This window comes from Drosophila albomicans, chromosome 2L, assembly GCF_009650485.2.
Source record: "Drosophila albomicans strain 15112-1751.03 chromosome 2L, ASM965048v2, whole genome shotgun sequence".
Lineage (NCBI taxonomy): Eukaryota > Metazoa > Arthropoda > Insecta > Diptera > Drosophilidae > Drosophila > Drosophila albomicans.
This window is the reverse complement of record NC_047628.2, coordinates 23,335,630-23,362,666: the sequence shown is the minus strand read 5'-3', so window position 1 is coordinate 23,362,666 and position 27,037 is coordinate 23,335,630. Positions and strand designations below refer to the sequence as shown.

The 27,037-nt window shown below is 40.2% G+C and overlaps 6 protein-coding genes and 5 pseudogenes across 9 annotated transcripts; 6 read left to right on the top strand and 5 right to left on the bottom strand.

Annotated features, from left to right (window-relative positions):
• Positions 1 to 130: 130 nt before the first annotated feature.
• Positions 131 to 551, top strand: LOC117566091 (histone H2B-like; annotated as a pseudogene).
• Positions 552 to 984: 433 nt separating this feature from the next.
• Positions 985 to 1,812, bottom strand: LOC117564639 (histone H1-like; annotated as a pseudogene).
• A 1,876-nt stretch (positions 1,813 to 3,688) lies between these two features.
• Positions 3,689 to 4,081, top strand: LOC117566021 (histone H4-like; annotated as a pseudogene).
• Positions 4,082 to 4,573: 492 nt separating this feature from the next.
• LOC117566018 (histone H2A-like) lies at positions 4,574 to 5,024 on the bottom strand (annotated as a pseudogene).
• A 178-nt stretch (positions 5,025 to 5,202) lies between these two features.
• Positions 5,203 to 5,650, top strand: LOC117566020 (histone H2B). The gene has a single exon (XM_034245448.2). The coding sequence runs from the start codon at positions 5,253 to 5,255 to the stop codon at positions 5,622 to 5,624; it is 372 nt and encodes a 123-aa protein (XP_034101339.1). The 5' UTR covers positions 5,203 to 5,252; the 3' UTR covers positions 5,625 to 5,650.
• Positions 5,651 to 6,037: 387 nt separating this feature from the next.
• LOC117566015 (histone H1-like) lies at positions 6,038 to 6,949 on the bottom strand. Its single transcript, XM_034245445.2, has one exon. The coding sequence runs from the start codon at positions 6,895 to 6,897 to the stop codon at positions 6,121 to 6,123; it is 777 nt and encodes a 258-aa protein (XP_034101336.1). The 5' UTR covers positions 6,898 to 6,949; the 3' UTR covers positions 6,038 to 6,120.
• Positions 6,950 to 8,770: 1,821 nt separating this feature from the next.
• Positions 8,771 to 9,272, top strand: LOC117566022 (histone H4-like; annotated as a pseudogene).
• A 381-nt stretch (positions 9,273 to 9,653) lies between these two features.
• On the bottom strand, positions 9,654 to 10,195 carry LOC117566016 (histone H2A-like). The gene has a single exon (XM_034245446.2). The coding sequence runs from the start codon at positions 10,147 to 10,149 to the stop codon at positions 9,775 to 9,777; it is 375 nt and encodes a 124-aa protein (XP_034101337.1). The 5' UTR covers positions 10,150 to 10,195; the 3' UTR covers positions 9,654 to 9,774.
• A 161-nt stretch (positions 10,196 to 10,356) lies between these two features.
• Positions 10,357 to 10,800, top strand: LOC117566019 (histone H2B). Its single transcript, XM_034245447.2, has one exon. The coding sequence runs from the start codon at positions 10,406 to 10,408 to the stop codon at positions 10,775 to 10,777; it is 372 nt and encodes a 123-aa protein (XP_034101338.1). The 5' UTR covers positions 10,357 to 10,405; the 3' UTR covers positions 10,778 to 10,800.
• A 516-nt stretch (positions 10,801 to 11,316) lies between these two features.
• On the top strand, positions 11,317 to 22,439 carry LOC117565130 (uncharacterized). 2 transcript variants are annotated; one of them, XM_034244099.2, is made up of 6 exons: positions 11,317 to 11,667; positions 19,869 to 20,390; positions 20,468 to 20,662; positions 21,305 to 21,436; positions 21,502 to 21,787; positions 21,929 to 22,439. In XM_034244099.2, exons 2-6 carry the CDS (start codon positions 20,067 to 20,069, stop codon positions 22,129 to 22,131), a joined length of 1,140 nt encoding a protein of 379 aa, XP_034099990.1. In that variant the 5' UTR covers positions 11,317 to 11,667; positions 19,869 to 20,066; the 3' UTR covers positions 22,132 to 22,439. The 2 variants fall into 2 exon arrangements, with proteins under 2 accessions (XP_034099990.1, XP_034099989.1); XM_034244098.2 differs by having other exon boundaries at positions 11,317 to 12,475.
• A 476-nt stretch (positions 22,440 to 22,915) lies between these two features.
• Positions 22,916 to 27,003, bottom strand: LOC117564465 (39S ribosomal protein L13, mitochondrial). Of its 3 annotated transcripts, XM_034243252.2 has the most exons (7): positions 26,749 to 26,967; positions 26,562 to 26,685; positions 25,079 to 25,335; positions 24,772 to 24,920; positions 23,974 to 24,712; positions 23,584 to 23,912; positions 22,916 to 23,526 (listed from the first exon to the last, which is right to left on the bottom strand). In XM_034243252.2, the coding sequence occupies exons 1-7, from the start codon at positions 26,770 to 26,772 to the stop codon at positions 23,058 to 23,060; spliced, it is 2,091 nt and encodes a 696-aa protein (XP_034099143.1). In that variant the 5' UTR covers positions 26,773 to 26,967; the 3' UTR covers positions 22,916 to 23,057. The 3 variants fall into 3 exon arrangements, with proteins under 3 accessions (XP_034099143.1, XP_034099144.1, XP_034099145.1); XM_034243253.2 differs by lacking the exons at positions 26,562 to 26,685; positions 26,749 to 26,967 and adding an exon at positions 25,622 to 25,751; XM_034243254.2 differs by lacking the exons at positions 22,916 to 23,526; positions 23,584 to 23,912; positions 23,974 to 24,712; positions 24,772 to 24,920; positions 25,079 to 25,335 and adding an exon at positions 25,880 to 26,319 and having other exon boundaries at positions 26,749 to 27,003.
• Between the last annotated feature and the right edge of the window lie 34 nt (positions 27,004 to 27,037).

The following is a 27,037-nucleotide window of genomic DNA, read 5'->3' as shown; positions in this document are numbered from 1 at the left end:
TGCTGAAAACCGGTCGCGTTGAGAGCTCGTCTAACGGAAAGCGTTGCTACAATAAAAGTATAAATTGGACGTGTTTTGGATCTCTAGCAAAATATCAGTGAAGTGAATTTTTAAAAGTGAATTTGAAAAAATGCCGCCCAAGACTAGTGGAAAGGCAGCCAAGAAGGCTGGCAAAGCGCAGAAGAATATCACCAAGAATGACAAGAAGAAGAAGCGCAAAGAGGAAGGAAAGTTATGCCATCTACATCTACAAAGTGCTGAAGCAGGTCCATCCTGACACCGGTATCTCATCGAAGCAATGAGCATCATGAACAGCTTTGTGAACGACATTTTCGAGCGCATTGCTGCCGAGGCCTCCGTTTGGCTCACTACAACAAGCGCTCGACTATCACCAGTCGGGAAATCCAAACCGCTGTCCGTCTCTTGCTGCCTGGAGAATTGGCCAAGCACGCTGTCAGTGAGGGAACCAAGGCTGTCACCAAGTACACGAGCTCGAAGTAATTCGATTTCTTTGCACAACCTACACACCTAAAGTAAAAGGCCCTTTTCAGGGCCACAAATTACCTATCCAAAGAGTTGAAATTTAAATATAAATATTAATAATAGTGCATAATGAAGGTATACCTAAAAATACGGCGTTAGACCAGCATTTACAAATTTTCAACCGAGACGGGACTGTACTTTTTTGGTTTAGTGAGAACAGAGAACTTCATAAGAGGTATTGCGTGTTGTCGAAAGGTTGAGTTTCTTATATTACTATTGTTGCTATAGGGATTTTTTATTTAGCTACCTGGCTCACGCCTTAAATGATGCTTTGTGTTAAAAATACCATTCTGTTATAGTCATAAAAGTCATCTCTTAATATCACATAACTTGAAAACTCATTTCTCTTTTGATATAAAATTAGTAGCCCTGAAAAGGGCTTTGTTAAATAACAAATTTCATAGTCTTGAAACTTGTGCACGACAATCTTTCAATGTCCTTGTGCTCTCTTCTTATTTCTTGGCTGCAGCTGCAGTTTTTGCCTTGGGTTTCTTAGCAGCCACTGCGGCTTTCTTTGGCGATGCTGCCGCTGCTGCCTTCTTTGGCTTCGGCTTGGCAGTTGCGGTCTTGGGCTTTGGTGCTTTTGCTTTGCAGCACTCGACTTGGCCGCCGCCTTTGCTGTTGTGGGCTTGGCTTTTACTGTACCACTCTTCCTGGCCTCCTTAGCCTTTGCTTTCTCAGCCTTCTTCTTTTCAGCGGTCTTCTTGGTTGCTACAGCTTTGCTTGGTTTCTTCTCAGCGGACCCAGCTGCTTTCTTCGCCTTGGTGCCGGCAGTCTTCTTCTTAGCTGCTGCTGCTGATGCAGCGACTTTCTTCGGTTTCTTCTCCACTGAGGCAGCCTTGGCTTTTGGCTTCGGATCCTTTTTGGCAGATGCAGACAATTTGAACGAACCAGATGCGCCCTTGCCTTTAGCTTGGATAAGTTTTCACTAGCAACAGCGCTCTTCAGGTACTTCTTAATGAATGGTGCCAATTTCTGGGCGTCGCATTTGTATGTGGCACTGATGTACTTCTTGATTGCCATAAGCGACGAGCCACCACGCTCCTTTAGGTTCAGGATTGATGCGTCCACCATTTGCTGAGTTGGAGGATGTGATGGAGAACTGCCGGCTTCTTCACTTTCGATGCAGATGCTGCTTTCTTGGCAGCCACCTTTTTCTCGGCTGCGGGTGTCGCTGGCGGGGCAGCCACAGGAGATGCGGATGTTGCAACTGCGGAGTCTGACATATTTCACTTCACTTTGTTTTGCTTTACTTTCACACTAAAATCAATTTTAAACGGAATTTACAGTTGTGGTTGAATTTGGGTGGTCACCCGATTTTGTGAGAATCGAGTAGAAAAGGCGCAACGCGAATGTTTACAGCGGTGAACGTTTCCGCCAAACAAGTTTGCCATTAACCTATTCTTTATTTAATATTTACTATAGTTAATAGTTTGATATTTTAATAGTTATGTATCGAAATATTTGCTTAAATATTCGAACAACCAAATAAAATTAATTGCATTCATCTACAATTACTCACTGTGTTTAAAATTTCACCTTAAATTCAACTTTGTGTCTACACAAAAACAATTATCATATAAAAAACTCAATTTATAAATATAAAAACAATAAAAATACAATATTTGAATCTGAAAACAAGTTCTTTGAACAATTATGTTGTTAAATGTATTATTTAATATAAATATAATTTATTGCTCATATTTTTAATTTTGGTTCAAACTGGACCATGTACAGTGAAAACCAAGCGACCTCATAGAGTTATAAGCTATTGAAAATTGATATGGAAAAATCGAAATAAATGTAAAAAATAGAATTTTTAAATATATTACTTATTTAAATATAATTTTCTTAACGATTTGTTCAATATCTACAAAATTCTATCATTTTAATATGCATTTCATTCGTATTAAACCATCTTTACCATTAGACAGTACAAAGTAAGTACAATCATATGTACATACATAACATTCAACGTATGAAGAGTGTAATGCAAAAGAAATTTAATAAATATTTACGTTCTCGTATTATTATTCATTTAAATGTATTATTTTATTCATATACACTGATCTATAATAAATTATTAAATTATTTAATGTATCTTCTAGAGAAATTGTCACTGGTTTGAAGTGTATCTTTCTTTCAATATGCAGTATTGTTTGGCAAATAAAACCACATTTCAACAGCGTAACAGCGACGGCGCTATTTTCATTAGCTAAATTTATTTAATATAAATGTAGATACAATAGTATCTGAGAATCATTAAGCACGCCCTTATTTATATATTTTTAACTTGTACATTATTTTAATATAATACTAAAGTAATTAAAGAAAAATGTAAATCTTCTTTCAATAAAATTGTGGTCCTGAAAAGGACCGATTGTTTGATAATTTGATGCTTGACAAGCACAACGCACAACGTTGTCACAATTTAAGCACGTTCGCCACGAATACGTCTGGCCAGCTGAATATCTTTCGGCATGATGGTGACACGCTTGGCATGGATAGCGCACAAGTTAGTATCTTCGAACAGGCCAACCAAGTAGGCTTCACTAGCTTCCTGCAGTGCCATCACGGCAGAGCTCTGGAAACGCAGATCGGTCTTGAAATCCTGAGCAATTTCACGCACCAAGCGCTGGAAAGGCAGCTTGCGGATCAGCAACTCTGTGCTCTTCTGGTAACGACGGATCTCACGCAGGGCAACAGTACCGGGGCGATAACGATGAGGCTTCTTCACACCGCCGGTGGCTGGCGCACTCTTACGAGCCGCCTTAGTTGCCAGCTGCTTACGAGGCGCCTTGCCTCCGGTCGATTTACGAGCAGTCTGCTTAGTACGAGCCATTTTTATTTCACAATTTTTACTTCACACAGCAAATGTTAAAACACAATAATCGGACGAAGCGATTCGGCTCTCGTATTTATAGTAAAACTGGTGGTGGGTTGCCGAGCGAGAGCGAGAACGAGCGATCGGGTTGTTGCCATGCCAGCGTGCCAGCGTGTTAGCGTGCGAGCAGCACGTAGATACATATTGCTGACTCTTTCTGGTTTTTGTATCTTTGAGTATAAATAGAGGCGTTTGAGTCGGACCGAACAACAGTATCTTTCTGACTTCGGTGAGTGTAAAGTAAAATACTAAAAGTGAAAAATGACTGGTCGTGGTAAAGGTGGCAAAGGGCTTGGGAAAAGGTGGCGCAAAGCGTCATCGCAAAGTGTTGCGTGATAACATCCAGGGTATCACGAAGCCAGCTATCCGTCGTCTAGCTCGTCGTGGCGGTGTGAAGCGCATCTCTGGTCTTATTTATGAGGAAACTCGTGGTGTGCTGAAGGTTTTCTTGGAAAAACGTTATCCGTGATGCAGTCACATACACCGAACACGCCAAGAGGAAGACAGTCACAGCCATGGATGTTGTGTACGCTCTGAAGAGGCAAGGCCGCACTCTGTACGGTTTCGGCGGCTAAGAAAATTTGTATCTACTACAAAATGCAAACTTAAAACCCACATAAATCGGTCCTTTTCAGGACCACCAAAAAATTCATTAAAAGAGAATAAAATCAATATGTATATATTGTCAAAAATAAAGAAACTAAAAACTATATTTTGATTAACATTAGAGAATAACTCCCTCAAATTCATCCAGATTGCCCCTGGTATTCTGTAGAATTTAATTCTAAGATACAAATAAATAAATTTGTTCATTTGTGAGATGTTAATATTAAAAAAAAAAAACGCTGCAGCGTGTTGTACATTTTAAAATACTTTTTGACACAACTGTACCTCGTGTACACTGCAGATACTTTGTCCATGTGAAGATCAAAATATTCAAATACTTTTTGACACAACTGTACCCCTTGTACAGAGCAGATACTTTGCTCTTGTAAAGATCGGAATTTGAAAGTCATTTTTGACGCAACTGTAACTCGTGCGCCATTTAGATACTTTGCTCAAGAATGAATGAATATAAATATAATTATTTTTGAATATTAGAAAGATTATTCTCTTTAGTAAATTTTTGGTCGTCCTGAAAAGGACGTTTTGGGTTTCGGTTGATTTGTGTTATATGCGGGTTTGAATTTGAATTTAAGCCTTCTTTTCGGTCTTCTTGGGCAAGAGAACAGCCTGAATATTAGGCAAAACACCGCCCTGGGCAATGGTGACACCCGAAAGCAGTTTGTTCAACTCCTCATCGTTGCGGATGGCCAATTGCAGATGACGAGGGATAATCCTAGTCTTCTTGTTGTCACGGGCTGCGTTACCAGCCAACTCCAAAACTTCAGCGGCCAAGTACTCCATCACAGCAGCCAAGTACACAGGAGCACCAGCACCAACACGCTCGGCATAGTTGCCCTTGCGAAGCAGACGGTGAATACGGCCAACGGGAACTGAAGACCAGCGCGGTTGGAACGAGACTTTGCCTTTCCCTTAACTTTGCCACCTTTACCACGACCAGACATTTTTATTATTATTTGTTACTTCACTGTTTCACACACACAAAACTCGAATGTTGCTGCCACATGCAACCATTGCCAGCTATTTATACTTTTTCCAGCTACCTACTCGTTCCGTTAAGGGATGACAGCTGGTGCTGAAAACCGGTCGCGTTGAGAGCTCGTCTAACGGAAAGCGTTGCTACAATAAAAGTATAAATTGGACGTGTTTTGGATCTCTAGCAAAATATCAGTGAAGTGAATTTTTAAAGTGAATTTGAAAAATGCCGCCCAAGACTAGTGGAAAGGCAGCCAAGAAGGCTGGCAAAGCGCAGAAGAATATCACCAAGAATGACAAGAAGAAGAAGCGCAAGAGGAAGGAAAGTTATGCCATCTACATCTACAAAGTGCTGAAGCAGGTCCATCCTGACACCGGTATCTCATCGAAGGCAATGAGCATCATGAACAGCTTTGTGAACGACATTTTCGAGCGCATTGCTGCCGAGGCCTCCCGTTTGGCTCACTACAACAAGCGCTCGACTATCACCAGTCGGGAAATCCAAACCGCTGTCCGTCTCTTGCTGCCTGGAGAATTGGCCAAGCACGCTGTCAGTGAGGGAACCAAGGCTGTCACCAAGTACACGAGCTCGAAGTAATTCGATTTCTTTGCACAACCTACACACCTAAAAGTAAAAGGCCCTTTTCAGGGCCACAAAATTACCTATCCAAAGAGTTGAAATTTAAATATAAATATTAATAATAGTGCATAATGAAGGTATACCTAAAAATACGGCGTTAGACCAGCATTTACAAATTTTCAACCGAGACGGGACTGTACTTTTTTGGTTTAGTGAGAACAGAGAACTTCATAAGAGGTATTGCGTGTTGTCGAAAGGTTGAGTTTCTTATATTACTATTGTTTGCTATAGGGATTTTTTATTTAGCTACCTGGCTCACGCCTTAAATGATGCTTTGTGTTAAAAATACGATTCTGTTATAGTCATAAAAGTCATCTCTTAATATCACATAACTTGAAAACTCATTTCTCTTTTGATATAAAATTAGTAGCCCTGAAAAGGGCTTTGTTAAATAACAAATTTCATAGTCTTGAAACTTGTGCACGACAATCTTCAATGTCCTTGTGCTCTCTTCTTATTTCTTGGCTGCAGCTGCAGTTTTTGCCTTGGGTTTCTTAGCAGCCACTGCGGCTTTCTTTGGCGATGCTGCCGCTGCTGCCTTCTTTGGCTTCGGCTTGGCAGTTGCGGTCTTGGGCTTTGGTGCTTTTGGCTTTGCAGCACTCGACTTGGCCGCCGCCTTTGCTGTTGTGGGCTTGCTTTTTACTGTACCACTCTTCTTGGCCTCCTTAGCCTTTGCTTTCTCAGCCTTCTTCTTTTCAGCGGTCTTCTTGGTTGCTACAGCTTTGCTTGGTTTCTTCTCAGCGGACCCAGCTGCTTTCTTCGCCTTGGTGCCGGCAGTCTTCTTCTTAGCTGCTGCTGCTGATGCAGCGACCTTCTTCGGTTTCTTCTCCACTGAGGCAGCCTTGGCTTTTGGCTTCGGATCCTTTTTGGCAGATGCAGACAATTTGAACGAACCAGATGCGCCCTTGCCTTTAGCTTGGATAAGTTTTCCACTAGCAACAGCGCTCTTCAGGTACTTCTTAATGAATGGTGCCAATTTCTGGGCGTCGCACTTGTATGTGGCACTGATGTACTTCTTGATTGCCATAAGCGACGAGCCACCACGCTCCTTTAGGTTCAGGATTGATGCGTCCACCATTTGCTGAGTTGGAGGATGTGATGGAGGAACTGCCGGCTTCTTCACTTTCGATGCAGATGCTGCTTTCTTGGCAGCCACCTTTTTCTCGGCTGCGGGTGTCGCTGGCGGGGCAGCCACAGGAGATGCGGATGTTGCAACTGCGGAGTCTGACATATTTCACTTCACTTTGTTTTGCTTTACTTTCACACTAAAATCAATTTTAACGGAATTTACAGTTGGTGGTTGAATTTGGTTGGTCACCCGATTTTGTGAGAATCGAGTAGAAAGGCGCAACGCGAATGTTTACAGCGGTGAACGTTTCCGCCAAACAAGTTTGCCATTAACCTATTCTTTATTTAATATTTACTATAGTTAATAGTTTGATATTTTAATAGTTATGTATCGAAATATTTGCTTAAATATTCGAACAACCAAATAAAATTAATTGCATTCATCTACAATTACTCACTGTGTTTTAAAATTTCACCTTAAATTCAACTTTGTGTCTACACAAAAACAATTATCATATAAAAAACTCAATTTATAAATATAAAAACAATAAAAATACAATATTTGAATCTGAAAACAAGTTCTTTGAACAATTATGTTGTTAAATGTATTATTTAATATAAATATAATTTATTGCTCATATTTTTAATTTTGGTTCAAACTTGACCATGTACAGTGAAAACCAAGCGACCTCATAGAGTTATAAGCTATTGAAAATTGATATGGAAAAATCGAAATAAATGTAAAAAATAGAATTTTTAAATATATTACTTATTTAATATAATTTTCTTAAACGATTTGTTCAATATCTACAAAATTCTATCATTTTAATATGCATTTCATTCGTATTAAACCATCTTTACCATTAGACAGTACAAAGTAAGTACAATCATATGTACATACATAACATTCAACGTATGAAGAGTGTAATGCAAAAGAAATTTAATAAATATTTACGTTCTCGTATTATTATTCATTTAAATGTATTATTTTATTCATATACACTGATCTATAATAAATTATTAAAATTATTTAATGTATCTTCTAGAGAAATTGTCACTGGTTTGAAGTGTATCTTTCTTTCAATATGCAGTATTGTTTGGCAAATAAAACCACATTTCAACAGCGTAACAGCGACGGCGCTATTTTCATTAGCTAAATTTTATTTAATATAAATGTAGATACAATAGTATCTGAGAATCATTAAGCACGCCCTTATTTATATATTTTTAACTTGTACATTATTTTAATATAATACTAAAGTAATTAAAGAAAAATGTAAATCTTCTTTCAATAAAATTGTGGTCCTGAAAAGGACCGATTGTTTGATAATTTGATGCTTGACAAGCACAACGCACAACGTTGTCACAATTTAAGCACGTTCGCCACGAATACGTCTGGCCAGCTGAATATCTTTCGGCATGATGGTGACACGCTTGGCATGGATAGCGCACAAGTTAGTATCTTCGAACAGGCCAACCAAGTAGGCTTCACTAGCTTCCTGCAGTGCCATCACGGCAGAGCTCTGGAAACGCAGATCGGTCTTGAAATCCTGAGCAATTTCACGCACCAAGCGCTGGAAAGGCAGCTTGCGGATCAGCAACTCTGTGCTCTTCTGGTAACGACGGATCTCACGCAGGGCAACAGTACCGGGGCGATAACGATGAGGCTTCTTCACACCGCCGGTGGCTGGCGCACTCTTACGAGCCGCCTTAGTTGCCAGCTGCTTACGAGGCGCCTTGCCTCCGGTCGATTTACGAGCAGTCTGCTTAGTACGAGCCATTTTTATTTCACAATTTTACTTCACACAGCAAATGTTAAAACACAATAATCGGACGAAGCGATTCGGCTCTCGTATTTATAGTAAAACTGGTGGTGGGTTGCCGAGCGAGAGCGAGAACGAGCGATCGGGTTGTTGTTGCCATGCCAGCGTGCCAGCGTGTTAGCGTGCGAGCAGCACGTAGATACATATTGCTGACTCTTTCTGGTTTTTGTATCTTTGAGTATAAATAGAGGCGTTTGAGTCGGACCGAACAACAGTATCTTTCTGACTTCGGTGAGTGTAAAGTAAAATATTAAGAGTGAAAAATGACTGGTCGTGGTAAAGGTGGCAAAGGCTTGGGAAAAGGTGGCGCAAAGCGTCATCGCAAAGTGTTGCGTGATAACATCTAGGGTATCACGAAGCCAGCTATCCGTCGTCTAGCTCGTCGCGGCGGTGTGAAGCGCATCTCTGGTCTTATTTATGAGGAAACTCGTGGTGTGCTGAAGGTTTTCTTGGAAAACGTTATCCGTGATGCAGTCACATACACCGAACACGCCAAAAGGAAGACAGTCACAGCCATGGATGTTGTGTACGCTCTGAAGAGGCAAGGCCGCACTCTGTACGGTTTCGGCGGCTAAGAAAATTTGTATCTACTACAAAGTACAAACTCAAAACCCACATCAATCGGTCCTTTTCAGGACCACCAAAACATTCACTAAAAGAGAAGATAATCAATATATTTTAACTATTAAATAAAAGTAAACAACGAAACTAAAACAGCACTAAAAATTGTAGATAGAAAGAATAATTTCCTCAATTTCATTCAGATTGTCCCAGTTAAATTCTACGATACAAACAAATAAGTTGTTTTTACACGGCGACTTGTAAATAATTTAATGGCTTTTAACATTTTTTCTAAAAATTTATTATATTGTGTTCATTAGTAAAAAATCCTCAAAAAAAAATTTTATAGTTTACCGATGCAGCGTGTTAAACATATTACGATACTTTTCGACACAACTGTACCTCGTGTTCAGTGCAAATACTTTGCTTATGTGAAAATCGACATTTTAAGACACTTTTTGACACAACTGTACCACGTGAGCAGTGTAGATTCTTTGCTCATGTGAAGATACTCAATACAGCATTTCTGAACGAATATCGATATAATTACTTAAGTATATTAAAAAAATGATTCTCTTTAATAAATATTTGGTCGTCTTGAAAAGGACGTTTTGGGTTTTAGTTGATTTGTGTTATATGCGAGTTTAAATTTGAATTTAAGCCTTCTTTTCGGTCTTCTTGGGCAAGAGAACAGCCTGAATATTAGGCAAAACACCGCCCTGGGCAATGGTGACACCCGAAAGCAGTTTGTTCAACTCCTCATCGTTGCGGATGGCCAATTGCAGATGACGAGGGATAATCCTAGTCTTCTTGTTGTCACGGGCTGCGTTACCAGCCAACTCCAAAACTTCAGCAGCCAAGTATTCCATCACAGCAGCCAGGTACACAGGAGCACCAGCACCAACACGCTCGGCATAGTTGCCCTTGCGAAGCAGTCGGTGAATACGGCCAACGGGGAACTGAAGACCAGCGCGGTTGGAACGAGACTTTGACTTTCCCTTAACTTTGCCACCTTTACCACGACCAGACATTTTTATTTATTATTTCTAACTTCACTGTTTCACACACAAATTTCGAATATTGTGGACACATGAATTCATTGCCAGCTATTTATACTTTTCCGAGCTACCTACTCGTTCCGTTAAGGGATGACAGCTGCTGCTGATAACCGGTTTCGATGAGAGCTCGTCTAACGGAAAGCGTTGCTACAATAAAAGTATAAATTGGACGTGTTTTGGATCTCTAGCAAAATATCAGTGAAGTGAATTTTTAAAGTGAATTTGAAAAATGCCGCCCAAGACTAGTGGAAAGGCAGCCAAGAAGGCTGGCAAAGCGCAGAAGAATATCACCAAGAATGACAAGAAGAAGAAGCGCAAGAGGAAGGAAAGTTATGCCATCTACATCTACAAAGTGCTGAAGCAGGTCCATCCTGACACCGGTATCTCATCGAAGGCAATGAGCATCATGAACAGCTTTGTGAACGACATTTTCGAGCGCATTGCTGCCGAGGCCTCCCGTTTGGCTCACTACAACAAGCGGTCGACTATCACCAGTCGGGAAATCCAAACCGCTGTCCGTCTCTTACTGCCTGGAGAATTGGCCAAGCACGCTGTCAGTGAGGGAACCAAGGCTGTCACCAAGTACACGAGCTCAAAGTAATTCGATTTCTTTGCACAACCTACACACCTAAAGTAGAAGGCCCTTTTCAGGGCCACAAATTACCTATCCAAAGAGTTTAAATGTAAATATATGTTAGATATACGTGTAAATGTATAAAGACGTCAGTTATTAAAGCAAATCTCAACAAGATAGCCAATGATCACAGAGCTAGTGCTCGTAGTAGTCAGCTTCAGAAATTGTAACAAAAGAGAATGGGTTTTGCTATAGACTTGCAATAATAACATATTCGCGACCAAATTTATAATTTATATTATTATTTATAATTTAAATTAAGTTTGGGATCGTAGTAATGTTTGTATGAAAACTAAATACATAAATTTATGCAGAGTATTAATAAATCGCCACAATGCACGTCTCCGTGTTACTTTTAATTTGCCCGCACAGCAAAACGATTACCAAGTTCCGGAACCAGTTGAATTCTGCAAAGGATTTCGCTCTCTCTCAGTATCTTTCTTTCTTACTCTCTTTAGCTTTGGGTCTCAGCTGCAAGCTACAGCGGTTCATTGGCAATTTGGCTCTCAGTCTTTTGCTGGCTTTCAACGTTGTCGGTTGTCGTCAATTTTTCGTGGCCAACTCGATAATTCTTTGAGGCTATTTTCCTCGCTGCCCGTGGCTTGTTGTCGCTGTTGTTGTTGTTGTTGCTGCTGTTGTTGCCGCTGCTGCTGCTGCTACTTTGCGTTGCACGTCGTCGTCGTCGTCGTCGTCGTTGTTGTCGTTGTTGTCGTCGTTGTCGCGCTCCGACCTCACACCCAAAAGGCAGAACGTGCCGCGAACGAACGCGTGTGTCTGCTGCCTAGGCTATCTCTGCCTATTGTGTATATGGGTGTATGTGTGTGTGCCACAGCCTGTGAGCCTGTGTGCTTGTGTCCGTGAGTGCGTCTTTCTATGTGTTATGTGCATGTGTGTGTAAGCAAATGTTGAAAGCAGCATGGCCCGAAAAGACAGCACTGAAAAACGTTGCATACTTTTGGGCGCACCGAATAATGATTTTTGTGTGCCCGCTGCGTGTGTGAAAAATACGAAATACAAATAAAACACACAACACAACACAGCACAAAGTACGAAAAAAAATAAAGTAAAGAGAAAATGCGAATTACAAATTGAATAATCGAAAGTAAAAGGAAAATCCAATAATTGCAAGTGCTTAATGCAAATTAAAAGCAACAACAAAAAGGGAAAAGGAAAAGCTTCGAAATGAAAATGAAAATATGCAGGCAGGCGAAGCGACTACGCTGAAATACAAATCTGACATTGGCAGCAGCAGGCACGCACACAAACACACACACACACACACACACACACAGAACACTCACAGTACACACATTCACACACATGCAGAGGCGACAACAGCCTGCGTCCTGTGCCCGAAATTTGGCCGATGAATGAACTGACATAAAACTTGACGAGCATAGCTAACGCAAGCACACCCACACACCAACACAAACAAACACACACATACACATTAAACACACAAGCTCTCGCACACAGTCAACATTTAAAAGCATATAAAAAGGCCATTTTCATAGATTTCCCGTTGTGCCCTTGTCAAAGCAATAGAAATATCGAAACCGAAATAGAAACTTGTCATTTTTGGAACGTGCCGCGCATTTCACACACACACAAAAACCCATAATCTCACACACAGCAGTTGAAAATAAAACTACAAGCAAAAAAAAGGTGGGTCAAGTGCAAAAAGAAAAACGAAATGAAAATGGAAAAGCAATGCGAATAAAACATAAAAAAAAAACAGCAAAAAATTTATTTTAACTAGTTATATACACGAAATGCGAACGAAACACCCACAATCCACCAAAAAAAAAAAAAAAACGCATAGCATGTTTTGCAGCGTTGCCCAAAAATAGAGCAACGATTACATGGCACACACATACATACATTAGTTGTGTTTGCGTGTCTATGTGTGTGTGTGTGTGTGTGTGTGTGTGTGTGTGTACATATGCAGAACAGCATAAATCATTATGTTTTGGACAGCTCAAATTGTAGCCAAATGTCAATATAACACTTTGAAGTAGCGTGGAACAAACGCAGGGTAGTGAGGGAGTAGCGGGAAGGAAGAGAGTGGAGAGCATGGAGTAGGAGTTAGGAATAGGAGAAAGAAAGCAGAGGAAGCAGTGATGGAGTGGGATCAGGCAGTAGGTTTAGGGCTGGAGCAATGGCAGGGCTGGAGCAAAATGAAAAGTTAAATAAAAGAGTGGGAAGCGCTGAAGCGAGGCGGCAGTTGTGGTACATAGGCCAGGCCCAACGTGTTTTCTAACAAACAAAATGCTCGAACACACACACACAGCCATACAGACGTACAAAAGAACAGGAAGTTACAGGCGGGCTGCGAGGGGGATGAATTAGGCAGAAGGGGTGGAGGAGAGCAAACTGTGCAAACTCCTGTCTGCAGCAATTTTACTTCCTTGAAATCCTTTACAACAACAGCAGAGCAAAAGCAGCAGCTGCAGCCTTTTCGCTCTCCGCTTAGTATGCTAAGCTCGCACTCTCTCTCGCTCTCTCTCTCTCTCATTCTCCCTCTTATTGTACTCTTTTTCTCTCTCTCCACGCAGTCGCATGAGCTAGTTGGTTAGTTCCAGTTCACAGTTCACAGTTCACAGTTCATAGCTCATAGTTCACAGGCTCGCGAAGACTTGCTTACAAATTCAACTCCAACTCACAGTCGCTGGCTCATTTGTTTATTTTTAGTTGCTGTCATAGTAGCTGCCACACATATATACTTTCACCTCCCACTCACACACGCACGCACATTCCTACAATTGGATGACACACACCCACACTAAAATACTTACACAAATATACTGACCACTTGTGTCTGCAATTAAGTTGCATTTAGGCTCTTGGTCATTATTAATACTCTCATTTAAGTTGGCCTGCTACGCTACATCATCCCCTTGTGCAACACAACAAGCCCGTATTAGAAATGAAACTGGTTCAAGGTCATTCGCGTGCTGCATGCAGCAATCAAATACTATGGCTACAAACGAGGTTGTTGCACCGCCTTCGTCACCCACTTTTGAGAGGGGCGCAAATTGGGACCACGACGTGGTCAAACGTTTGCTGCTGGAATTCTCGCAGCTGTGGCCACAATTTGCGTTCACTCCCAATCCACAATTCACAACTCACAACTCACATTCACATTTAATGCCCCTGTTTATGTAGTGTAAAACAAAAAAAAAAACAAAAAAACAAAAAGGCCAAAACGAAGATTTCTAACAAAAGTGAAAACGCGATGCGGCCGTGGAGTTTTGTTGCGGGGGGCAGTTCTGGGACTTGTGGGGATTGCGTGTCGCGGCATTCATGTCCATGACATGGCGAGGTCTACTTTATATATATAATATATATATATATATATGTATACACAGTATAACTTATGGGCGAGAAGCTCACGTGTCTGGGGAGCAAACAGAGCGGACAAGCTTCGGCCTTTTCGCCACTGCTGAGGCGCTGAGGTGTTTATTTCAGACAGAGAGCGAGAGACGCGCATAAACACACATAAAACAATGATATGCATAAAACACTCACACACATATACACACACTCATATATACAGTCGCTTACCCAGTGGCTAAATATCCCTTTAGGAGCTTACGTAAGCGCCAACATCTGCGCCCGAAAGCTGCCTATATAATTATTTCTAAACACCTTTATACGGGATTTAACAAGCAGATGAAATGAGAGAGCGAAGCGAGAGAGAAAGAGAGAGTGAGAGTGTGAGTGTGAGTGAGAGTGTGAGAGAGAGAGATTGGGCACAACGAGAGTGAGAATGCGTGAACATGCGTGAGTGGGTAATGAGTCCCTAATAGATCTGTCATGAGTTTGTTAATAAGTATTATTCCCTTCCCGGCGATACAGAAAATCTGTGGAGACAACAGTGCCAGAATTTCACGAATAAATGGCTGAATTTCGTATTCGACACAAGGGAGAGAAAACTTGTAATTAAGCTACATGTTCAATGTGCTTTGGGAGTACTTACTTGATACTTTTTGCGTCAACACGAACTAAGTTTAAGGCTCTCTCGCTATTAAATTGCAGATTTTATTAGCATCTTACATTTATTTGATGAACAACAAGCCACAACTTACCTACAGTATCGAGCACTAACACTTTAAAAAATTCCTTTGATACAAAAATTTGCACTAAAAAACGAAACGAATGGCATCCGCTTCTCAAGTTTACTACATTAATCAAAAACCTAAATATATAAAGAAAAATTGTTTTTGAAATATTTAGAAAAAGGCGGATACAAAAAGTTCTTAAGAAATATTATAAAAAAATGATTCTACGTTCAACATTCTCGTGCTCGAGCTATCATAAAATTTAACTCATTTATGTTTATATAGTATATTTTGCGTGTACAGATTTTAAATGTTACTAAAGCTGTAATAAATTGTAATTTCCATTATTTATTTGGAGTCAAATTCTAAAATATTAACTTTTGGCAGATGCTTCTTTTCTACATATTTTACCTAATTTAATTTCTCTAATATTATATTATAATATAAATACTTTATAATATCATATTCTTGGACTGTAGAAGAGCACTCTACGCTCGCTTTCTATAATTTTGCTTCATTTTGTTTAAAATATTCTATGATAAATCATAGGTTTTTAACAATGTATGCTATACTTATGGTAGTCACAAAACTTTTTAAAAATCAAACTTCATTCTCTGGCAATATAATACCGAAATTCAAATAGAACCCGCCGCTTTGCGATGGCTTTATAATGAATACGACTATTAACCTGATTTGAACTCCAACTTTGCCCCTGCCCCTCACTGACCTGCAGTTGGTCGCCGCGCTGCTCATTTGGCACCATCCAACGCGATGGCGCATTAATTACCCAGTTGCTGGTAATTATTATAAAGAAGGAACGGAAAAAAATGGAATTATGCATTAAGTAAAAACTTGGCAAATGCATTTGCAAATGCGAAGAGGAGATGGACGCAAAAAAAACACTGCATTTTAATTGAATGGCATGAAATGTCTCGACCCGGAACCATCACCGGAAATGAAAGCCAATGAAGTCAGCATAAGCAAAGAGCATAGCAAAGCATAGCATAGCGAGCGAGCGTATTAAGGTAGCAAACGATTTGCCCCCAATGCCTGTTCTGCATGTCTGCTAATGAAATATTCATTCGTAATCGATAATTCCGCACCAGGGCAGCCAGCGCTGGGCATAATAAGCCAAAAGCCAAAGGCAAAATCCGAAACAGCAACTGGCAGCTCAGGCTTCTGCAACTGCCACTGCCACTGCTCCAATGCTCCAATGCTCCACTGCCGCATTGAGCGTGTCGCCATTGAGCACGGCCATCGAATTGAGGACGAGAGTCAAGTTGTCTGCAGGCCAGACCGAACAACAGTTCGTCCAAAACAACATAAAATTCCAATATTTTAGCACAAATTTATATACGCAACTTGCAGGGCAAAAGTCGACGCCTGGCCCGGCATAAATCGCAGCAGCATTTTGCTCGACAGCACATTTTATGCTGCCTCATTGGCCACATGGCGCAACGGTGATATGAGTGCTCTATATATAGGCGTCTATATGTATATATTATAAGTGGTGCTGTCCCAGGTCGGTCAGGCCATCATCATTATCATCGTCATCAACATCAGCGAGAACATAATCAGATACTCAAGTCTAAATCGCCCTTCGAAAAATGCAATTTTGCTCTCTGTCTGTGTGTGTGTGTGGAATATTATATTCTCGATTGCATAAAATAAACATTTATCATAACAATGATCAAACATCGAAGCATGGGCAACCGATTTAAGCAGAACGAATTTATCATTAGCGAGTTTATCGCTTTATGCTTGCGAATTAAATGAAATTCAATAATGATATTAATGCTAAGATGTATGAGGATGTTATATTTTTATTTAAGAATAAAATGTATTTATAAATAATTATGTATTAAATAATATAAATTATATATGATTTAAATTTATATTTACGCAGGATCCTTTTTAAATATTTGTAAGATCAAACCAAGAATCAATATTAAGCGACATATAGAACATATGCTGGCTAGTCGGAATTCTTCATAATAATAATTTATATAAAGGGAATAGTTTCACTTATTTGCATTCGATTCTAAAATGGATTCTAAATGGAGTGGTGTTTACATTGATAGAGAGCAATGGCCAAATATATCTTAGCTTAACTGTTAGTAGAAAATCAGTTCTGGTTCAGTAAATATTTTATCAGTCAATAGAATTAAAGGCGAGACCATGCGAAGAAGAAGTGGATTCGGTTGCATTTACTTCTAGTAACTAGCATGCATACATCGGAAACAACTTCGGCATTAACACATTAAATGATTCCATGTTTAGCTTCCCATTATAAAATTCCTTATGTCTCAACTAATTGATGGTAAACATCACAGACAGCAAATAAAATATATTTACATTCATCTCCAACTCCCAAACAAAACTTAAAATTGTGAATTGTCTATTGCTTCTTGCTCAGTGCTCATCAATTTGCAAGCTAATTTTAAGGGCCAATAGTTTTCCATAAATTAAATTCTTCAAGCGGAAAAGTGTGAATTCAATGCTTACAATATTCACTTAAAGTACAATAGAATTCGTATTCAATAACATTGATTTAAAACAGAATACACATAGAAGCAATATACATATGTAGGTATTATTAATGCCAACAACTGAGTGCTTCAATGTACACACAAGTGTGAAGCATGCCCAAGTCCAGCCAATTAGAAATTCTATTAAAAGTTATTTGCCAATGCAGCACAGTGAAACCCACACACACACACACACACACATCATAGTCCATTGAGTGCAACAAAAAGCAGCAGCTGCTCGAGCAGCCAAGTATCCGTTATGAATATATCTAGGCTTATGTAATATAAAGCTACGAGGAGTGCTTCTAATGCAGGGAGGGGGAAGGCAGGCCAAGAGGAGTGTCAGGTCATTGTCTATGCATGTTCATAAATAGGAAATGCAGCAAACGTTGGCACCTCCATCAAACCCAACGACAATGACGACGACCACGACGCCCCACACACGAGACTGTAGCAGGCTTCAACTATGAAGCAAATACAAGCAGAAGGGATTGACAATAAATTTACATGCGAAGCACTTCCGTTACGTGCGCATGGAGGGAGAAAGGGAACTTTTTCGACTGGAAGCCAGGTCCAAATCGGTTTATATGCAGATGAGCATAATTGATTTCAAATGGGTAACAAGAAGCCAGAAGAAGGGTTGAGAGGACTAAGAGCGAGCTGGTTCTATTGTTTGACAGTGAAGAGCTTAACGGCATAAGCAGCAGATGCCACGATAGATAGCACACGTCCAGGTCGAGATGGAGGCATAGGAGGAGAACCGCTTGTTGAGGATGAAGATGATGTGCTGAAAGCAGAGCGCACTCATTAGACACTTGAAGCTTTGGCTGCAGCTCAGCTCAGTTCAGTTCAGCTGCAGATGTGCAGCGATAACAGCCTTAGATAAGCATATAGAGAAGGAGAAAGAGAGAGGGACAGAGAGAAAGAGAGGAAGAGAGCGGGGAAGCTGCGACAACCTCGCGCGCAAACTGGAGCAAGGACAACGGCGACAGCAGAAGCAGCAACAGCAGCAATAGCAGCAACAACTTCACATAAAAATAACACGAATGAGAGCACAAATGGTTACATTGCCTGTCGACTGTCGACAACGAGAGAGACAGCAAACTTAGAGAGAAAGAGAGAGAACGACAGAAAGAGAGAGAGTTACATGTAGACATATGTGCAGTGAGGCAGAAATCTGACAGGCAGGAACACAGCTGCCTGTGGCATCTTCACTTTGCTTCTTCTATCCACAGGTCGACTGGCCAGCTGCAGCTGCCTGCCTGTTTGTTGTCCTGCTGCTAGCAAACGAGTCGTTGTCCTGCACTAACTACAGAAACAGCAACAACAACACGAACAATAACTGTAACTGTAATAACAGCAGCAACGACAGCCACCTTCATTTGTATGTCCTGATTATGACAACTCAAGGAAATGCAGTCTGACTTTCGATATGTACACTATATTCTCCATGGAATCGCTTTCATGTAGGCATCTCACACACACACACACACACACAGCCTCATATGGCATGCTCTTGTATCTGTGTTAATTGCCTGGGCGTGTGACATAAAAAACGTATTCTTAAAAAAAGCATTGCATACGCGCAGGGGCAATTCGAATTACAGTCAGGGAAATCAAATTGATTTCATTTCGAGTTGGCAGCAACATTCACGTCTCACAACTCACGACAACTCGCATATCGCATTCCGAATCACACGTAATTAAATTGAATGCTCGGAAAAGGCGTGCACGTGCACAGACCGCCATCCAAATGCTCTTTGCATGGCCATTAAGTATACGCCATGTTGGTTAAGTCGTGGCAATTAATTGTCGCTGTGTTCTCAGTCGCTTTGCAGTTATGTTTTTCTTTTTGTTTTTTGCTTACGTTTAAATCAATAATCACTAAGCGAACTTCCAGTCAATAATTAATTCAATTAAGTTAATTAATTTCTAAATTTGAGATCTTTTAATGGAGTTTTGACATTTAACTCGTGAAGTTTCCCAAACAAATATTTTATATATTTTATATTGAGTCCAGTACTCAATAAAAGTTACTTCATATTGTTAAGTACTTGTATAAAAATAGATATTAAACTTCACAAAATTGAAACTTCTTTATTTTGTTGTAGATTTGTATTAAAGTGTCCTAAAATTATAATAATAATAAGTAAAAAACGATACTATTAGTATTAATTAAATCAATAATATTTCATAAACAACTTATCAGGATTTAGTTCGCTTTTCACAATTGTAATCTAATTTTGATGTTTGCCTTAAATCAGCTTTTATTTATGCAACTTTGTTGTCATAGCTGACAAGCCCTGACACCTCCATGAAGTGAAAGCTGATTGGCATACGCGGCGTATGAGTGACAGTTCATATCAAATTACGATTATGGTTATGTGAACATGGGAACGACTAATGAGCGACAAGGGAGTATCGACTGCTCTTAACTGATGGCATATTTTTCTTGTTAACCTATTGCAGAAGCAGACGAAAACGAAACGGAGAGATATACGAGTGAGAGATAGAGAAACATCAAAACGGAGCAGGTGAAATACAGGTGACGTAAAGAAGAGTCAGAGAGAGAGAGAGAGAGACAAGAAAGTCAGCGCCGCTGGAGGCATCAAATTTTGCACGCCCAGGAGACGCAACGGTGATGTGGGACACATCCCGCAACGGGCGATGCAACAACCCCAACGTTATATACCGTCTGTATCTGATCTATATGGCACGGACGAGATAGAACTGCTGCTGGACGAGATACGTGAGCTGGAGCTGGAGCCGGTCTGCTGTCAGCTGGACGATGAGCAGGACTTTGAAATAGCTGGCAGCAGGGCCGGCGAGCTCTCGCTATCCCTTGAATCGCCATTGGGCACATGCACCTCATGGGATTCCCATGCCAACTACAAACAGCAACAACAAACGCCGCTGCCATGGGGCGTTGCCCTACACTGTGATCCGCAACACTTGAAAACGCCTACAGGGATTGTGCGCATACTATTGGTGGTACGTTTGAGTCAATCATTGTTGTCGAGTGTATACTATATAAGGTATTATTAAATTCTTTTTATACACTTTTACAGTTATCCTCGGCCGTCTGCCTGGCCTGCGAATGCTCCGCGGGCACAGTCCAGGTTGGCCTCTTTCTACTGCCACTCATCGGACGCCTGAGGCTGATGGTCTTCTGTGCGCTCTTCTCGCTACTCATCACATGCCTCATGATCTTTCTCGATATATCGCATATAGCGCTAATGTTCCCATTCAACTGGACGAAAGTGGTAAGCTAGAATAAAGAAAGATAGTCTATACTAGATTATTGTTTATTTAAATTGAATATAAGAGTTCGTAATAAATGTTTTCTTTTTTTAATTTATAAAATGAACATATCTAAGAATATGTCTAAAGCTTTATTAATTGACCTTTAAACCTTAAAAAAAAAGTTGCTCCGATTTGACCATCATTCTGTTTGATTAGATTGCACTAACTACTAACCTTTTGACGTATTTTTTCAATATACAAAACGTACTATTATATATTATATAAAATAATGCATTTTATAAAATATTTCCAACTTCAAAAACTGTTAAAAAATTAAATAAAACAATCAATTACAAAGGTGAAAATTATTATAATTTGCTCATTTATTTATCTAGTTATATATATGTATCTAGTTATTGCATAGACAGACGTGGCTTATAATACTATATATGTATTACATTAAGTCAGAACTTTTAATAAACTCACTGAAAACGAATTGGAATATTTATTTTTATTTAATTAATTATCTGCAAAATAAATTCAAGCAATAAAAAATAATGCAATGTTTAGTATCCAAATTTCAAACCTTTTTTTTAACTACTATAACAATAAGTGAATTAAACTATTTAATTCATTTGTACTTGCATTTATTTTTTGCTTAGAATACGTGGATGTACCTGAGCATTGGTTTAATATTTATTTTGAGCTCCACGCTCCTCGTCCACATGGTGCTGTATGCGACTGAGTACACATGGGTATCCAAGCACTCCAGGGACACGCTCCTAGCGACAGGCGTAAGCAAATATAATATGTGAAATATATATTCTAGGATTTATATATATTCTCTGATATATTGTAGCTGATTGGCTATATATGCGCCTTGGAGGCGCTACTGCTGTCGGGCATCGCCTCGTGGCCCTGGTCGCAGTATCGACAGGTGCCCGACGATGCCAGCGAGCTGTTCATCGAGGATCGCGAGATGACGCCGATGAGTCCCATTAATAGCACCGATCTGCAGTTGCAGCCAGAGTCGAATCACAGCCTGGCGCAGTATCAGCACAGCAGCCAAACCAACGGCAATGCAACGGCGGCCGATGCATATAACCAACAACAATCGTCCTATAATCAAAAGCCTTATATACCTGGTGAGTTATGCAGTTAAATAGATACCCCAATTGGTCACTTTTATCATTAAATAACTGCGTTGATAACCGTTAAATTGTTATGAAATTTTCAGAATATCTTGAGTTGAATCCTATTAACTTATTGCTTTTATCCACTTGCAGCCAAACGACCCAATGAGCTGAACCAGCGTCCAACATTGGGTCACACACAAACCGCACGCATTAAACCGAATCAGCGTTATCGCGAGGGCTATCATTACCAACCGGTTGCGTCAACGTCCCGCCAGAGTCCCACATTCGTCGTAGGCGATGATCTGGGTGCCGGTCCATCCACGTCCCGTTCCAATGATAATTCTAGTGCGTGATACTTTTTATTCCTCAACAACAACAACAGCAACAAGAAAATGAAATTTATATGATGATAGTAAAACCACAACTAAAAAACTCAAATTTTTGTCCACTATAAATGTCAGCGATAGATAAAAAGTTGAGGTTGCATTTTGGGTCGCAGAAACAAAACAAATTGTTGATTAGTTTAAAAACAAAAAACCAAAAACAAAATACAACAAAGCAAAACGTAAAGTTGGAAAACGAAAACAAAAACAAAAACCGCAAGCAACAACAATAATTAATTTAATATCTGTGTGTGTGTGTATAAACAAAAAAAAAACAAGGTAAATTACGAGCAGAAATTTAAAGAATTTAAAACCAAGACAAGAACAAATTGTATGACAACAGAAAAAGAAGCGATGAAGAATGTTGAAGATTAAACAACCTTTAAGTTAAATGTATAACAACAAATTGTCGCCTAGGACTCGTAAATTGAAGCAAACATAAAAAACAAAACAAAACAAAACGTAAACAACAATTTGGTTAGTTGTACAAAAATAATAAATGTTAGAAGGCCACGAAACTGGGCTAAAAAAATATGAAGAAATTATAAATAATTGGCAACGCTTTGGGCCAATTGCACAAAAAGCGATTCACAAATTTTTCGACAATTCGAATGCAAAATTCAAAAACACCCCAAAAAAAAAAAACGAATCAAGCAAAGGGAAGGCAATTTCACATCAAGAGAAAGCAGAGGGGAATAGAGAGTGGGTTGCATACAATGAGCATGGAAATGGAAATCAACTTGTTATAAACGTAGTTTTGCTTATTTTTTAATAAAAACAAATAATTCAAGAATGAAATACGAGTACTAACAAATTTTCTTTCTCTTTTAATTTTAAATTCTCAAAAATGCAGGTGTTATTCTCAAAATGATATACGTGTCGATGCAACATTAACTTTATGCCGATTTCAAGCCCAAGTCTTTTTCGACTTGCGACGAGCACATGGCCATCATTTCATCCTTCACTTTCAGGAAGTTCTCCACAGCCTTGGGCTTAGCCTCGGGCCAAGCAGCCAAATCACGATATATGGGGCGACAGAACTTCATGCGATAATTGGAGTTGGCGAAATCAATGATGTCATTAAGGCGATCAATTAGACGAGCACGAATAATCAAACGGTTGATGCGGAAACGCAACTCAGCGTTTTTCGATTGCTTCAGATTGTAAGTGCTCTCCAGCAGATCAATCTTCTGGGCGTTTAGCTCAACAATGTCCTTGCTCTCAATCAGTTTGCCCAAGAAAGCAATCTGTTGATGCACCGAAATCGGTTTCTTCAGTTCAGGGTTGTTGGCCAATTGCTCAACGGTCTGGGTGCTCCACAAATTCGACAAATCCTTGATGACATTTGCCAGCGTTTCATCGAATCTAAAAAGTAATTATTAATTCTCGAGTTCTATAAAATATGATTTAAGCTGCACCTACTTGGGAATAATGGGTGGCATACCCTCGCCCTTTAACCACAAGTCCCAGTCGACAACGCTCAGCTTGTCCTTTTGCGCTGAATCCTTGAAGTAGTCGTAGATCGCTTCCTTAAAGTCATTGGTTTCAATCGATTTGTAAGCGTACTTCTTCAGATAGTCTCGCAGAAAAGGTTCAAAAACTGAAGGACCGCCAAACAGATCTTCCAAATACCGCAAGAATGTGGAGCCCTTATAATAAGGCACCTGCGAGAAGGCATCATCGGGTCCACAGTTACTCAAATCGACCACCAATTTGGTGAGTTCGGGTGTATCAGAGAGTTGTGAACGCAACTGCAAACGAATTGGAATTTAAATTCACATAAAAGTAGCTTATACATCATTAGGTACTTACACACTCTTGCAGTTCGATAAGATTGCTCAGCATCCTAAAGTCCAGCTCTTTGTCGCCCTCTAAGCGACCCATAATCTTGGACTCAACAAACACCGTGAAGCCCTCGTTCAGCCAGAAATGCTCAAAATTCTTATTGGTCACCAGATTACCCGTCCAGCTGTGCGCAATCTCATGGGCCACCACATCAGCCAGCGACTTGTCGCCCGCAAGCAAAGTGGGTGTGACAAAAGTCAGGCAAGGATTCTCCATGCCACCATAGGGAAAGGACGGAGGCATCACCAGCAAATCGTATTGTTTCCACACATAAGGACCGCACAAATCCGAGGCGGTCTTTAACATAGTCGATGTTTCCGAAAACTCCTGGGCGCAAGCATCAACAATGCCCTCCTCAGCCCACACATTTGAATTCTCGCCCAGTGGACGTGACACCAGCTTTCCAATGGCAATGGCCACCAAATATGCTGGTACGGGCACCGTTTGCTTAAAGTGAGTCTTGCCCGCCTCCTGTTTGTCAATGATGGCGCTCATCAGCGCCGTCAGCTCGCTGGGATGCTCAACAACCGCATCGTAGCTGAACTTGACAGCAGGCGTATCCTGGCAAGGAATGACAGAGCGCGCATGTATCGATTGGCATTGGGAAAACATGTAGGGATGCTGTTTACCCAGTGTCTGGGCGGGACTCAGCCATTGCAGGGCACTGGCATTGTTTGCGGTCTCGTAATCAATGCGTACGCTTAAACTGATAAGGATAAGCATGGATTATTTACAATTATCATAAAGATTACTTATCGCACTCACCTGCCCTTTGCTGTGCCGGCTGGCAACTCCAGCGTCAGCTTTTGGCCGATATCGGCCACGGGATCGCTGATGAAGTAGTTGATGGGCACTTCAGTGCCGCCAGCTAGCAACGTGGCGTTCTTCACCTCAATATCGCGCACATCCAATAACTAAGAAATTAATTGAAGTTTTAATGGAAGCTTAATTAGAATACAATGTCAATATTAAAATCAGGCAAAAATCCGCAATGTGAAATTAAATTTGTTGTATTTTATACCCAGCTGGGATTTGAGATTATCAACATTCTAATGTTAACTCAACTACTTACGATCTTGTCCAGCTCATTGCTCAGCACATTGAATTTGTGCAGGACGCTGCCTCTCAACTTAGTGTTAGTAAAGTCCACCTGCCAATTGATGGCGCTGTGCTCGGTGGTTATCAGCTCTGGCTGCGAGTAGCTGCTAGGATCAACTTTACCCAAACGGCCCATATTTCGGCGTTGTTGTAGCGAATAAATCGGTATTAATGACAAACTATTATGATGAATTGCCGGCTGTTGTGTTGTGCACAAGTTTCGTCGAAAGACTGCAAACAAAAGGCAAACGTTTATGCTTTTTAGTTCGAGTTGTGCGATAAGATAAAAGGCGTTGCCCACGATCAACAATGTAGGCTTGCGGTTAATAGATTAATTAATGCAATGTTAGCAGCTGTTTGGCGCGGAACAACGCTTAAAAACTGCAAGTAATGAGATCACACACAATCACAACTTCAAGTTTGTGTGGGTGTTGCAAAAATTGAGCGTGACCGGAACCATATTTCACCATAAATCGCAAAATATACCAAATATACCCGTAAACCTTAGACAACTTACTTATATCAACGCGTCTACACCAATTTGCCACACAATACAAATGTAAACAGATTTCCAGCGAAATTCGTCTATTATTGAAAGAATTCAACAGCAAACGCTAATATTTTTCAAGCGAATATTGTTGAAAGCTAAACATATACAACCATTGGTCACACTGCCTACCGACACGCCGGCTGAAACAATATATCGATAGCTTTATCAGTAAATCGAAAATTCTATCGGAGACACCCTGTGCTTTGTGAAAGTAATTGTCGCGCCTTCTTGATTTATACTTTTTCCATTTGTATATTTTGCTTAATAAATACAGTTTTAACGCAGCACATAATCTTTGGGATAATCCATAATTGCGGGAAAGTTCTCCAGCGTTTCCTTATCAATATGATCTAGTCGTTGCGGCACAGTACGTGGTGTGCGTATTTGATTCGTGACATTCGCCAAAATCTCCTCAGGCACTTGATCATCGGCAAACAGATGCAAACGTTGCATTGTGTGTCGACGCTGCAGATTGCCAGTCATTGAATTGTACACGGCCTTCTTCATGACCATAGTGGGATCCTTTTCGTGCAGTTGCCAAGCAAGTGTCCACGAAGCGCCACCTGGATAGCCTGTGTGATGGAAATAGACGCGCTTCACCCACTCGTCGCCAGGTAGCGCTATTTCCTTGGTGTTAATAAGCACCACATGATCGCCGCAATCATCTGCAATTTATGTTTTGGGATTTAGACTTGATTGTGGAAAACAAAGGCTCTTTAAAGCTAACCTAGACTTGCTGCAACTTGTGGAAATCTTCTCAACTTGCATTTCACTTCGACCGGCTTCACAATAACAGTAACAAAAACACGCGACACTCGTGACGTAACGCGGGTAAAATGAACAACGTATTTTCACGCGTTTTCACTTAAAACTATTATAATGAAACTTGGTTTTGTGTTCAACTTACTCATTGGATGATAGATGGGCTTGTGCAGACCCATCAGATGTGTCTTGACCAGCCGAGCGGACTCGAAAGGATTTTGCCAAGTGCAATCGTAAATGTGCCATTGTCTGGCAAATGTGGCCCATTGCTGTAGGTAAACATCAATTAATTTTATTGATATTGATTAAAAAATGTTTGGTTGCAAACATACCTGTACACGTTTAGCTATAGACATGTTTCTTTCAATTTAATTGAAAATAATTTAAAAACAGTCTAAGACAAGACTACAATTTATTTACGTGCCTATAACCAGTGTGACCGTTAGCACCAAATTTAAAAATACAACTATACACAGAGAATAATACTAGATTGACTTCTGATTGGTCTTACTATAAATGTGTAAAAAATTTGGTTGATTAAAAAATTAGAATTTCTTCGAAATAATAGTTAAAAATTATGACAGAAAATGCATTAAATAATGCTGGTTGATTCCAAAATGT